The sequence below is a fragment of the Hipposideros armiger genome, unplaced genomic scaffold (assembly GCF_001890085.2).
Source record: "Hipposideros armiger isolate ML-2016 unplaced genomic scaffold, ASM189008v1 scaffold_799, whole genome shotgun sequence".
Classification (NCBI taxonomy): domain Eukaryota; kingdom Metazoa; phylum Chordata; class Mammalia; order Chiroptera; family Hipposideridae; genus Hipposideros; species Hipposideros armiger.
Window position 1 is genome coordinate 156,981 of NW_017732149.1, and position 10,770 is coordinate 167,750.

The 10,770-nt window shown below is 59.7% G+C and overlaps 2 protein-coding genes across 3 annotated transcripts in view; both read left to right on the forward strand.

Moving 5' to 3' along the window:
* PRSS36 (serine protease 36) overlaps positions 1 to 4,582 on the forward strand; it is a 17,226-nt gene extending 12,644 nt beyond the window's left edge. The window contains exons 7-15 of the mRNA XM_019628515.1: positions 894 to 1,143; positions 1,246 to 1,375; positions 1,739 to 1,995; positions 2,078 to 2,241; positions 2,614 to 2,851; positions 2,962 to 3,103; positions 3,391 to 3,656; positions 3,735 to 3,856; positions 4,071 to 4,582. Of these exons, the coding sequence (XP_019484060.1) occupies positions 894 to 1,143; positions 1,246 to 1,375; positions 1,739 to 1,995; positions 2,078 to 2,241; positions 2,614 to 2,851; positions 2,962 to 3,103; positions 3,391 to 3,656; positions 3,735 to 3,856; positions 4,071 to 4,349 (1,848 nt within the window). The 3' untranslated portion in view covers positions 4,350 to 4,582. The remainder of the gene's footprint in view (positions 1 to 893; positions 1,144 to 1,245; positions 1,376 to 1,738; positions 1,996 to 2,077; positions 2,242 to 2,613; positions 2,852 to 2,961; positions 3,104 to 3,390; positions 3,657 to 3,734; positions 3,857 to 4,070) is intronic.
* Positions 4,583 to 6,279: 1,697 nt separating this feature from the next.
* On the forward strand, positions 6,280 to 10,769 carry PRSS8 (serine protease 8). Of its 2 annotated transcripts, XM_019628611.1 has the most exons (6): positions 6,280 to 7,014; positions 7,287 to 7,310; positions 8,703 to 8,865; positions 9,155 to 9,426; positions 9,506 to 9,672; positions 9,796 to 10,761. In XM_019628611.1, the coding sequence occupies exons 1-6, from the start codon at positions 6,930 to 6,932 to the stop codon at positions 10,117 to 10,119; spliced, it is 1,035 nt and encodes a 344-aa protein (XP_019484156.1). In that variant the 5' UTR covers positions 6,280 to 6,929; the 3' UTR covers positions 10,120 to 10,761. The 2 variants fall into 2 exon arrangements, with proteins under 2 accessions (XP_019484156.1, XP_019484157.1); XM_019628612.1 differs by lacking the exon at positions 7,287 to 7,310 and having other exon boundaries at positions 9,796 to 10,769.
* The last annotated feature ends 1 nt before the right edge of the window (position 10,770 follows it).

Sequence of the window (10,770 nt, forward strand, 5' to 3'; positions counted from 1 at the left end):
AACCTGGGCCCTCTGGCGTCCTAAGCCAGCTCTTAACCAACGCGCCACTTGGCCAGCCCATCCTCTGGCTTCTTGAACAGGAGAGCAAACAATTCAAATTCCTCTGGACCGGCGCTGTCCAGCAGGGCTTCCTACAGCGCTGGGAATGTCCTGTCCCCATGCTCTCTGAGGCGGTAGCCACTAGCACATCAGCTCCTGAACATTTCAAATGTGGTTAGTGTGACTGAGGTATTACATTTTATTTCATTTTAATTAATTTTAATTAAAATAGCCACATGTGGCTAGTGTCTACCATATTGGACAGCACAGTTCTAGAGGATTCTGAGCCTCCTTGTGACCCTGTTCAATCACAGTGATGCTTGACATGGATGCATACCTCTGTATCACTACCTCTGATGTCTTAGGGACAATGCTCCGAAGCATGAAAAGGCCTAGAACCATTGTTTTCGTGTCTGTTCACTGTAGTTCTTCCTTCTGACTTGCTTTCAAACTGTCTCTTGTTGCTGCCTTTAGATTCCCTATGTCTAACAGCCTCTTCATCCTAACTGCTGACACCTGATTTACTCTCACAAGTGGGTGAATTTAGAAACCCAGGACGGCATTTATTTGAACTCTTCATTGAATAAGAGTCCTTTGGCTCTGGGTGAGACCTGCAGGCCCCTCTGGCATGGCCTTTAATGCATGAGTTTGGTGCTCTTGGCTTTGGCTGTTCATCATAAGCCTCTCTTCTGTTTAGAGTTGTAAGAAATACAGATGATGCATTCCAGGTAGATTCCTAGGAGAAGGTGGCTGTATGTTGGGCCAACAAGAAGAGTAGAACCTTTGCAAGGTGGCGCAGTATAAGCCAGTGGGTCCCTGGGCTGATCCCCTGACGCTGAGTCATTTATCATTAGGGAGACTCTGGGGGGCCCCTGGTCTGTGAGGAAGGCGGCCAATGGTTCCTGGCAGGAATCACCAGCTTTGGCTTTGGCTGTGGACGGAGAAACCGCCCTGGGGTCTTCACTGCCGTGGCTCCCTATGAAGCCTGGATCCGGAAACAGGTGATGGGCTCAGAGCCTGGGCCTGCCTTTCCCATCCAGTCCCAGAGGCCCCAGTCAGGCCCCTGGGAGCCCATGGATGAGAACTGCACCATCGCCCTGCCAGGTGAGGTGGCAGGACCCCAGATGTCTGCTAGACATGGGAGTTGGGATGGAAAGTGCTGGGGGCTCAAGGGGCCCCCCCTGACCCAGGCTTCTCACCCTTCAGAGTGTGGGAAGGCCCCGCGGCCGGGGGCCTGGCCTTGGGAGGCTCAGGTGATGGTGCCAGGATCCAGACCCTGCCATGGGACGCTGGTGTCTGAAAGCTGGGTCTTGGCACCTGCCAGCTGCTTTCTGGAGTGAGTGAAAACCCATGTCTCAGACGGATTCTTGCCCCTCCTCCCAGTGGCCTGAGCCACTATCTACCTGGCCCCAGCCCGGGGGGGGGGGGGTAAGGGTTGGGGGGATACCTCAGATTGGAGGGCAGGTGGGCTGTTCTCCTTGGTTGGTATAGGATCCAACTCGCAAATAGGGGTCCTAGCTTATCAGGAGCGAGGAAAGGGGTTGTAAGTTCGATCCAGGATGCGGGAGGTCTGAGTGCGCAGATCTCAGGCCGGGGATGCGGGATACTAGCCTGGCATAGGGAGCCTAAGCCAGGGGTGTGAGGTTTCCAGCGGAGTGTGCAGGATCCGGCCCACGTCCCCAGTCTCCCCATCCTGCAGCCTCAGCGGCTCAGACCGCCCGCCTCACGACCTGGACCACTGGCGCGTGCTGCTGCCCTCGCGCCCGAGCGCAGAGCAGGTGGCGCGCCTCGTGCCTCACAAGAACGCCTCCTGGGACGATGCCTCGGACTTAGTGCTGCTGCAACTGCGCGCGCCCGTGAACCTGAGCGCGGCCCCGCGGCCAGTGTGCCTCCCGCACCCAGAACACTACTTCCTGCCTGGGAGCCGCTGCCACCTGGCTCGCTGGGGCCGCGGCGGTGAGCAGGGGCCCGGCACGGGGCGGGGTGGCGCGGAGCCCGACGGCGCCGCAGTGCGGGCTCCTTCACTTTTCTCTCCCAGAACCTGTGTCCGGCCGCAGCGCGCTGCTGGAGGCCGAGCTGTTAGGCGGCTGGTGGTGTCACTGCCTGTACGGCCGCCAGGGGGCGAGAGTGCCGCCGCCGGGGGACCCGCCGCACGAGCTCTGCCCCGCCTACTGGGAGGAGGAGGAGGCGGGCCGCTGCTGGGTGAGCGGCAGGGGCGGAGCCTGCGCCTCGAAGTCCACCCAGAGAGAAGCCGAGGGGGCTGGGACTAGACTGGGCACTCCGGGGGTGGGGCCAGAGTGCGCTGGGGGTGGAGCCTGACTCTGGTGGACTTGAGGGAGGGAGGGGCCTGAGGCGGGCCCTGGGCGCTGGAGGATGTTCTCCCTACCCCTGGGTTTAAAGGGAAGCCTCAAGAGAGGGCTGACTCCTTATCCAGATTAGTATTGGAGCTTGGCTTGGAGAAATAGAACCTGTGTCCGAGAACGGGAGACTGTGGGGTCCAGGAAAGCCCCAGGGCCATTAATATCCTCTCATCAACTCTCACACACACATTGGTAACACATACTCTTGCCGCAGAATGACTCGAGTTGGAGCCTTCTGTGCCAGGAGGAGGGTACCTGGTTCCTGGCTGGAATCCGAGACTTCTATAGTGGCTGCCTGCGTCCCAGAGCCTTCCACCCTCTGCAGACTCATGGTCCATGGATCAGCCATGTGACTCGGGGAGCCTACCTAGAGGACCAGCTGGCCTGGGACTGGGGCCCTGAGGGAGAGGAGACTGAGACACAGACTTGTCCCCCCACCACAGAGCATGGTGGTAAGAAGGAGGTCTTTGGGGCTTAGTTCTCGTGGGTGCTTAGAGCCATGGTAGAGGCTTCAGGGTTCAGCTGTGGGGCCCCCACTGAGGTGGTTACCTCCTCTCCCTAGCCTGTGGCCTGCGGCCAGAGCCCGCTCCCCTGGGGCTCCTGTGGCCCTGGCTGGCAGAGGTGCATGTGGCTGGTGAACGAATCTGCACTGGGATCCTGGTCGCTCCTGGCTGGGTCCTGGCCGCCACTCACTGTATCCTCAGGTGGGTCACACCCATCTCCTGGGCTAGAGGGAACAATTGGGAGCTGGGCCAAAGGACTCTTGCAATAGTGGGACATTCTCCCTGTAGGGCTCTTACAGCATAGGGAAACTGCTGTGACATGTTTTGAGACAGAAGAGAGATCTGGAAGGAGGAATAATGAAGGAGTTAGTGGAATGACCCTGGAGATTCACTCCACCCTTTCCCCTGGGCTGGGAAGGACTTGACCAGCAAGGGGCGGGAAGGGAGGGAGACTGGGTAGAAGGTGATATTGGGCCTTGTTCCAACAGGCCAGGCTCCACAACAGTGCCTTATATTGAAGTGTACCTGGGCCAGGCAGGGGCCAGCCCCCTCCCACAGGGCCACCAGGTATCCCGGTTGGTCATCAGCATCCGTCTGCCCCGGCATCTGGCACTTCGGCCCGCCCTGGCCCTCCTAGAGCTGAACTCCCGGGTGGAACCCTCCCCTTCAGCCTTGTCCATCTGCCTTCACCCAGGGGGTATCCCCCTGGGGGCCACCTGCTGGGTGTTGGGCTGGAAGGACCCCCAGGACCGAGGTGAGAGCCATGGGTCCTGGGGGGTGAGGAGTGACTGGAGACCAGAAGCCCTGGGACAACCATCTTTCCTCTTTCCAGTCCCCGTGGCAGTTGCGGTTTCCATCTTGACACCACGACTCTGTCACTGCCTCTATCAGGGTATTCTGCCCCCTGGAACCCTCTGTGTCCTGTATGAAGAGGGGCAGGAAGACAGGTGTGAGGTACAGGGGCCTAAGCATCCTGGTCCAGGGAGGGGAGGGGCTCCCTGAAGAGAGAGCAGGGCTGGAGTTTGTGGGTGCTGGGCCCCAAATGGAAGGAAGCAGTGCTTCCTGAGGATGGAGACCAGCAGGGCTTTGTGGCTGATCCCTAGGAGAAGGTGCAGGGAACCAGGAGGGAGGCTAAGAGACCCTCTTGGCCTTGGCACTGACTCTGCAGGTGACTTCAGCACCTCCACTTTTGTGCCAGACTGAAGGAGGCCTCTGGGTTCTCGTGGGCATGGCTGTGCCAGGAAGCCAGGAGCTGTTTGCCACCATTGTCCCTGAAGAGGCCTGGATCTCCCAGACAGTGGGAGAGGCCCATTTCCTACCCCCCAGTGGCTCCCCCTACTGGCCCCCTGAAGGTGGCCACCTCTGCCCCCTGGACATGGCTGGGGCCTCAGGCTCTTCTCCTGCTGCTCTGTTCCTGCTGCTGCTGACCCCTCTGATCCAGGGCTGAGGGGGCCTGGGTCGCTGGGCCACTTCCCATTCTCCCCCACCCCCTCCAGCCCTCCACTTCCCGCCCAGTGGGGCTGGAATGTGACCTAACTGGCTCTCATTCCCTTCGCCAGAACCTTGAGAGCTCCCCACCCACCTGGACTGCAGTGGCTTCAGATAATTGGGTCTCAGTGCCCAGCTATTTTGTGCCCAGGAATTCTTGGGGGCAACAGGAGCAGACAATAAAGACGTCAACACAGACACGTGGCCTTGTGGCATTGCTGAGGGCAGGCTGGGGAGCTCGAGGGAAGCCCAAGGCGTAGGGTCCGTCCCTCCTGGGCCTCTGAGTCAGGCCTTGGGCTCCCAGGAAGTGTGACCCTGATAATGTACGTGGCAGCTGTCCCTCATTCCTGCCTCAAGGCAGGGGCGGTGGGTGGCCAGCTGGGTGTGTGTCACCTCCCCAATGGAATCAGCCTCCCCAATACCTGCTGGACACCTCAGCCCTAGCTCTGACCCTGCTGCCCCGCTCCCAAGAGCAGGAAGGACTGAGGGTGAGGGTCTTTGGAGGAAAGGCCCAGAAGTCTGGAAGTCCAGGGTCTGTCTCCCATGTCCTGTACCCACAGGGAGCCGCCCCCATCTACTCACCTGAGGAATGATGTCCCAAAGTGTATACCTCCAGTGTTCCAAGTACACACACTACACTGGTACCCTCCAAGGGTCTAGCACTTTCACATCCTGCCCTGGGCTTGAGCCCCCTCACCCTCCTTGTCTGCATCCCACCACCTCACCCACCACTAGTGCCTCCCTGCACTAATTCAAGCATGTCCCCTGCGACAGTAAGGGTCTCGGGGATAAGCCCACGAAGTGCCTCCTATGTAGTGGGGAACACCCCTGGCTGGGGATCAGGAAAGGGTCATAGAAGTGATGTTTGAGCACAGAAAAAGGGCAAACGGGGACCTGGGGAAGGGGGTCCCTGGGATGGAAGCCAGCTGATGAGGGTGGCAGGAGGGTCACCTCTGGGGCTGGAGTCAAATCTCTGGGTTGAGTAGGCAGAGGGTGGGGAAGGGGTGACCTAGAGGGTAGCTGGGAGTTCTCCTGAGAGACTGGGGAGATGGGCAGAGGTTCTTAGAGCCAGGCTTAGCCTTAGCGCCAGGTCCCAAATAGAATATTGCCCTGAATTTCCACAGGGACTACATCCCCACCTAGTCCCCATACCCAGTCACTCATATGTCTTCCCCAATCCTCTACCCACACACACCCACAAGGCCCAGCCTCTTGCCTCCTCCTCCCCAGTTTAGGCCCCTTCCAGAGTCAGCCTCATCCTCTCACCCATTCTAGGAAGTCCCTGCCCACCCCCCTACCCCTGCCCCAGCCTGGACCCTGAAGTCTGGCCCAGAGGTCCGGGTACCTAGTCTACACTGAGGGTGGGTGAGGAGGCGGGGTTGTTTCTCTGACGCTTAATGTCAACAGGGCATTTTCCACAGACTCACACTCACAAGGGATGTGCCTGACCCCTGACCCCTGACCCCATAGCTCAGGCCTTCTTTCCCTGAACCTGTGCCACCTGTGCCCTCCACCTGCGAATGCACCACTCTTCCCCCATCTTTGCCTGTGAACATCTTTTCATAATCCCTTTAGGTCTCGGTGCCGAAGGCACTCCCTTGAGGAGCCCTTCTCAATGCCACCCTACATCAGGCTCCTGTGAATGGCTCCAAGAGCCTCCATTCTAATTTCCTTCATCACAGTTCCTTGTTGGAAATTATTCTATAATTGCTTGTGTGATTGTTTGAGTCACGTCAGTCATTCATACTTCCGGTTGAGCTCAGGGAAGGCAGGGACGGTGTCTGTTTTGTCTCTTGTGCTTGGAACAGAGTAGCAGAGTAGGCACTCAGTAAATATTTGTGAGATGATTGGCACTGCCAGACATGCTCACCACACCTGACCACACTCATAAGAGGCTTCAGGCTCTACAGAAGGGCCTGAACCAGCCCTCGCCTGGGGCAAATCTGGGTGTCCAGGCTCAGAGACGGGCCTAAGGAGGGAAGGGGGGAGGAGCGGCTGTGGCCCCGAGATAACAAAGGCTGGGCCAGGCCCTGGGGGACATAACTGGTCTGGGAGACCTGAGAGACCTGAGAGACCTGGGGTCAAAGGGTTTCAAGTCCAGCCCTGCTTAGGGCCGCTCTCTGGTTTATCAACCCCCAGCACGAGCACACACACACCCTGGGGGGCTAGGGGAATTGAGGACTTCGGAGGCTGGAGAAGCTGGCAAACCCGAGCAGAGAGGGCGGAGCCAGGGGAGGAGCAAGCAGGTAAGTTCCTTTCTCCCAGGAGCTGCCTGCCGCTCAGGAAGGTCTCTGCGTAGCCAGACCATGATGGGGACGTGTCCTCACTGACGGACAGCTGTGGACACCAAGACTCCAGCGTCTCCCCGTGTGCCTGCGCCCTGCCTTCGAAGTTGGCTTTGGACACCCGCTACCATCTTCCCATCGCGGATTCTGGGATCCCGGCCCTCTGGGCCCAACATCTGGATCTTGCTTCTCAACTAGTCCTAGGTCCCTTTCTTTGGGTTTTGGCGTCTCCCCAGGGGCCCTTGTCCTGGGCCATGGCCCAGAGGGCAGGCCTGGGGCCTAGGCGGCTGGAGGCTGTGGCCATACTGCTTTTGCTTGGAGCATTCCGGTCCGGGCTGGGTGAGTGATTGTCTGGGGGTGGGGGACATGGGGAGGGGTAGTGCACAGGGGCCAGGGTATAACCCTTTTCTGGGGCACATCCCTTTTCCTGGACTCCAGAACCCCAGCTCCCTAACTCTTGCTTCTTCCTCTCCCTTCAGCTTTTTCCTCCTGGGCAGGAGGGCGGGGGGCGGGGGGACAGGGGACAGGTTTCCGGAGAAGTGGCAGGTGCTAAGGGGCCTAGGAACTTGGGTCTTTCCTGCTTACCCCTCCCTCTTTCTCTTGTCCTCCAGGAGCTGAGGGGGCCGAGGCAGAAGGTGAGGCTTGCAGAGGGAGAAGGGGGAAGCGGGGGAGGGGAAGAGGAGGGACATGGATTCCGATTTCCATGGTGTAATTAATGGGTGCCTGACCCTCTCTCTGCCAGAATAACCCACCCGTTAGTGTCTTAACGAAGTCCACCCAGTAGCTCTGTGAGACGGGGATTGGAGCCCCGCTTCACCGATAACTAAGGTGCAGAGACATGTGTGCCCAAACGCACACAGCCAGGAAGTGGCAGAGCTGGGATTGGAACCCAAAGGTGGGCCTTTTTGAGAGGAACAAACCAAGGGTCTCCTTTGTTCAAAGGCACACCCCCACTCCGCGTCGTTGGGCTTTCAACCCTGGCTTCACCACTCCCTGGCTGTGTGCCCGGCCAGTCCCCTCCCCTCTGAAATGAAGTTGATTGTGTCTGTCCCTTGGGGGGGCTGTGTGAGGAGTCCAGACCCTAAGGGAGTGAAAGCCCCTTCAGGGCCTTGAGTGGTCACTAAACTGTAGCTATTGTCATTATGGTGAGGGAAGGAGTAGGAACCTGGCTGGGCAGTTTTCTCTGCTCCTGGGGAGGTGAGAAGGGCAGTTGAAGGGCACTTGGGTCCCGTGCCAAACAGCTGGCCCCTGTGGGCTGGGGCAGGGGCCAGCTGTTCTGTCCCCTTGTTCAGCACACAGCCACCACTCCATCTGTGTGCCCAGCCCTGGCTGGGCGCTGGGGACCTGGGTTCTGCCCTGGTGGCCTGCCCCTAGGGGGTGCCCCGGTTGGTGTGGCTGAAGCCGCCACAGAACAGTCATGGGATCTGGCAGTGTCAGAGCAGCACAGGCCCTGGGAGCTCCCGGGCATCACCCAACTCCGCAGGTCAGGGCAGGCTAAGGAGGGGCTGCCGTTTGAACAGTCTCCAAAGGCAAATCAAAGTTTGCTGGACAAAGTAGGGATGAGGAAAAGAATTCTACGCAGAGTGACCTGGATAAGCCAACATCTAGAAGCGAACAAGTGTGTGGCCCCAAGCCTGGGACTGGAAGTGTCCAGGGGGACAGCTGGAGTGGATGGCAGTGGCACAGAAGGTGTGGAGTGTGGAACCAGGAAAGGATTTAAGTAGGGGTGTGACCTGGTCAGGTTTCTTGTTTATAACGACCTTCAGACTCCTAAGGGGTAGATGGGCTGGGAGGCAGAAAGGCCTGAGAGGAAGGAGGTTGTGAGGGCTGGGTAATGATGGGGCAAGGATGTCACGGTGGCAAAGCTGATACCTGGTAAGCTGGGATGGGAACACAGGGCGACTGGCTCTTGTGACTTCACCTCCCGAGGTCCACACCAGATCTGGGCTTTGTCAGGAGTGGCAAGGCCAAGGACCTGCTGTGAGGGCCCCAGGAGGGCCTAACCCATTCCCTTCCTCCCTGGGCAGCCTTATGCGGTGTGGCCTCCCAAGCCCGCGTCACCGGTGGCAGCAGTGCAGTCCCTGGCCAGTGGCCCTGGCAGGTCAGCATCGTCTATGATGGCACCCACGTGTGTGGCGGTTCTCTCGTGTCTAAGAAGTGGGTACTGTCAGCTGCTCACTGCTTCCCCAGGTACCAGCTGAGTGGGGGGCTGGGTGCGGACGTGGGCTGGGGGCCAAAGTTCAGGGGTCAGTTTAAGTTGGAGGTTGGGGTTCCTGGGTAGGGTCTAGCGGTATCAGTAGTCTGAAAGGACCTGTGAGAGATGATGGCCAGAGGACACAGGTCTCAGGATAACATGAGGACATGTCTGGGGCCTGAATGGTCCTTTGCCGGGGATCAGAATCTGGGCTGGGTGCCTAGCAGCAGGTGTCGGGGAAGCAGCACAGGGGTCCCGGGTCCCAGCCCTTGCACCTGCTTGCAGGGAGCACCACAAGGATATGTACGAGGTGAGGCTGGGGGCCCACCAGCTGGACTCCTTCGTCCCCAAGGCAGAGGCTCGCAGCGTGGCACAGGTCCTTGTCCACATCAGCTACCAACAGGAGGGCTCCCAGGGCGATATTGCGCTCCTGCAGCTCAGCAACCCCGTCACCTTCTCCCGATACATCCGGCCCATCTGCCTACCCGCGGCCAATGCCTCCTTCCCCAACGGCCTCCAGTGCACTGTCACTGGATGGGGCCACGTGGCCCCCTCAGGTGAGGTAGCGTGGATGGTTGGCGGCGTGGAGGGAGCCTGACTCAGAGTCGGCCCCGGCTGAGCCCGTTGCCCCCACAGTGAGCCTCCAGGCGCCCAGGCCACTACAGCAACTCGAGGTGCCACTCATCAGTCGGGAGACGTGTAACTGCCTGTACAATATCGATGCCAAGCCCAGTGAGCCCCACTCCATCCAGCAGGACATGGTGTGTGCCGGCTATGTGAAGGGGGGCAAGGATGCCTGCCAGGTAAGTACAGGGGCCCAGGGAACAGATGAGACAAGACAAGTGCACCCTGAGAAACGAGGGCTGGCACAGGTGACCAGAGCCTAGGGCCAGTCCTGACAGCTGTTGTATGGCTTTTCTCCTCAGGGTGACTCTGGGGGACCACTGTCCTGCCCTGTTGGGGGCCTCTGGTACCTGGCAGGCATTGTGAGCTGGGGTGATGCCTGTGGGGCACCCAACAGGCCTGGCGTGTACACTCTGACTTCCAGCTATGCCTCCTGGATTCACTACCACGTGGCAGAGCTCGAGCCCCGTGTGGTGCCCCAGACCCAGGAGTCCCAGCCTGATATCCACCTCTGCCGCAGCCATCTGGCCCTAAGCTCTGCCCCAGCCCGGGGACTGCTGGGGCCCATCCTTCTGCTGCCACTGGCCCTAACCCTGGGCCTCCTCCACGCATGGAGGGGGCTCTGAGCTGCTCTCTGTGAGCTGACCCTGCCGTAGGGACTGCCATGCCACAGCCAAGGATAGACGCCTGCCTGTCCCCAGGAATGGACCTGGCTCCTCCGTGACACTCTGGGCCTGGGGCCTGGCTCGAGTCACTCCTTCCTCCCAGGACCCCGTGGAGTCCAGGGCCCCAACCTGGACCCCTGAGCCCACTCTCCGGGGTTTGTGCTTTGGGACTACAGCCCAGTCAGGTTTTACTGCCTGTGGTACTGGCAGCAAGCTCTGGCCACCTGCTATCCACAGCCCATTGGCTGCGCTCCTGTGGAGCCCCCCCAAGACCCTTAGCTATGGAATGGGCCCTGGCTCCTATGTCTTGACTGGGCAGCTGCCCAGCTGACTGCTGCCGGGGCTGGCTCCATGCCCCACTCTGCCTGAAGAGCCCCATCACTCCACACTCCTCATCTTCTGGGCTCGGGTCGACTCTGGGCTGCATGTTTGCGAGGACAGAAAAGGCCCCCATCTTGCCGCATCGGCTGCCAGGCCCCCCTTGAGCCCAGACTCCTGGACTCCGGAGGACTGAGCCCCCACCGGGACGGGGCGTGGGCTTGGATCTGGGGTGAGGGGTGCACGGAGCACGAAGGAGTAAAATGTTCTAAGCAGAACTGGCTGTGTGTGTGT

Excerpts from the sequence above, each read along its gene's own strand:
- PRSS8 (XM_019628611.1), top strand. The coding sequence starts at position 6,930 with ATGGCCCAGAGGGCAGGCCTGGGGCCTAGGCGGCTGGAGGCTGTGGCC. Across the intron at positions 7,015-7,286 it reads AGCATTCCGGTCCGGGCTGG|GAGCTGAGGGGGCCGAGGCA; the intron begins GTGAGTGATTGT and ends CTTGTCCTCCAG. Across the intron at positions 9,427-9,505 it reads GGGCCACGTGGCCCCCTCAG|TGAGCCTCCAGGCGCCCAGG; the intron begins GTGAGGTAGCGT and ends TTGCCCCCACAG.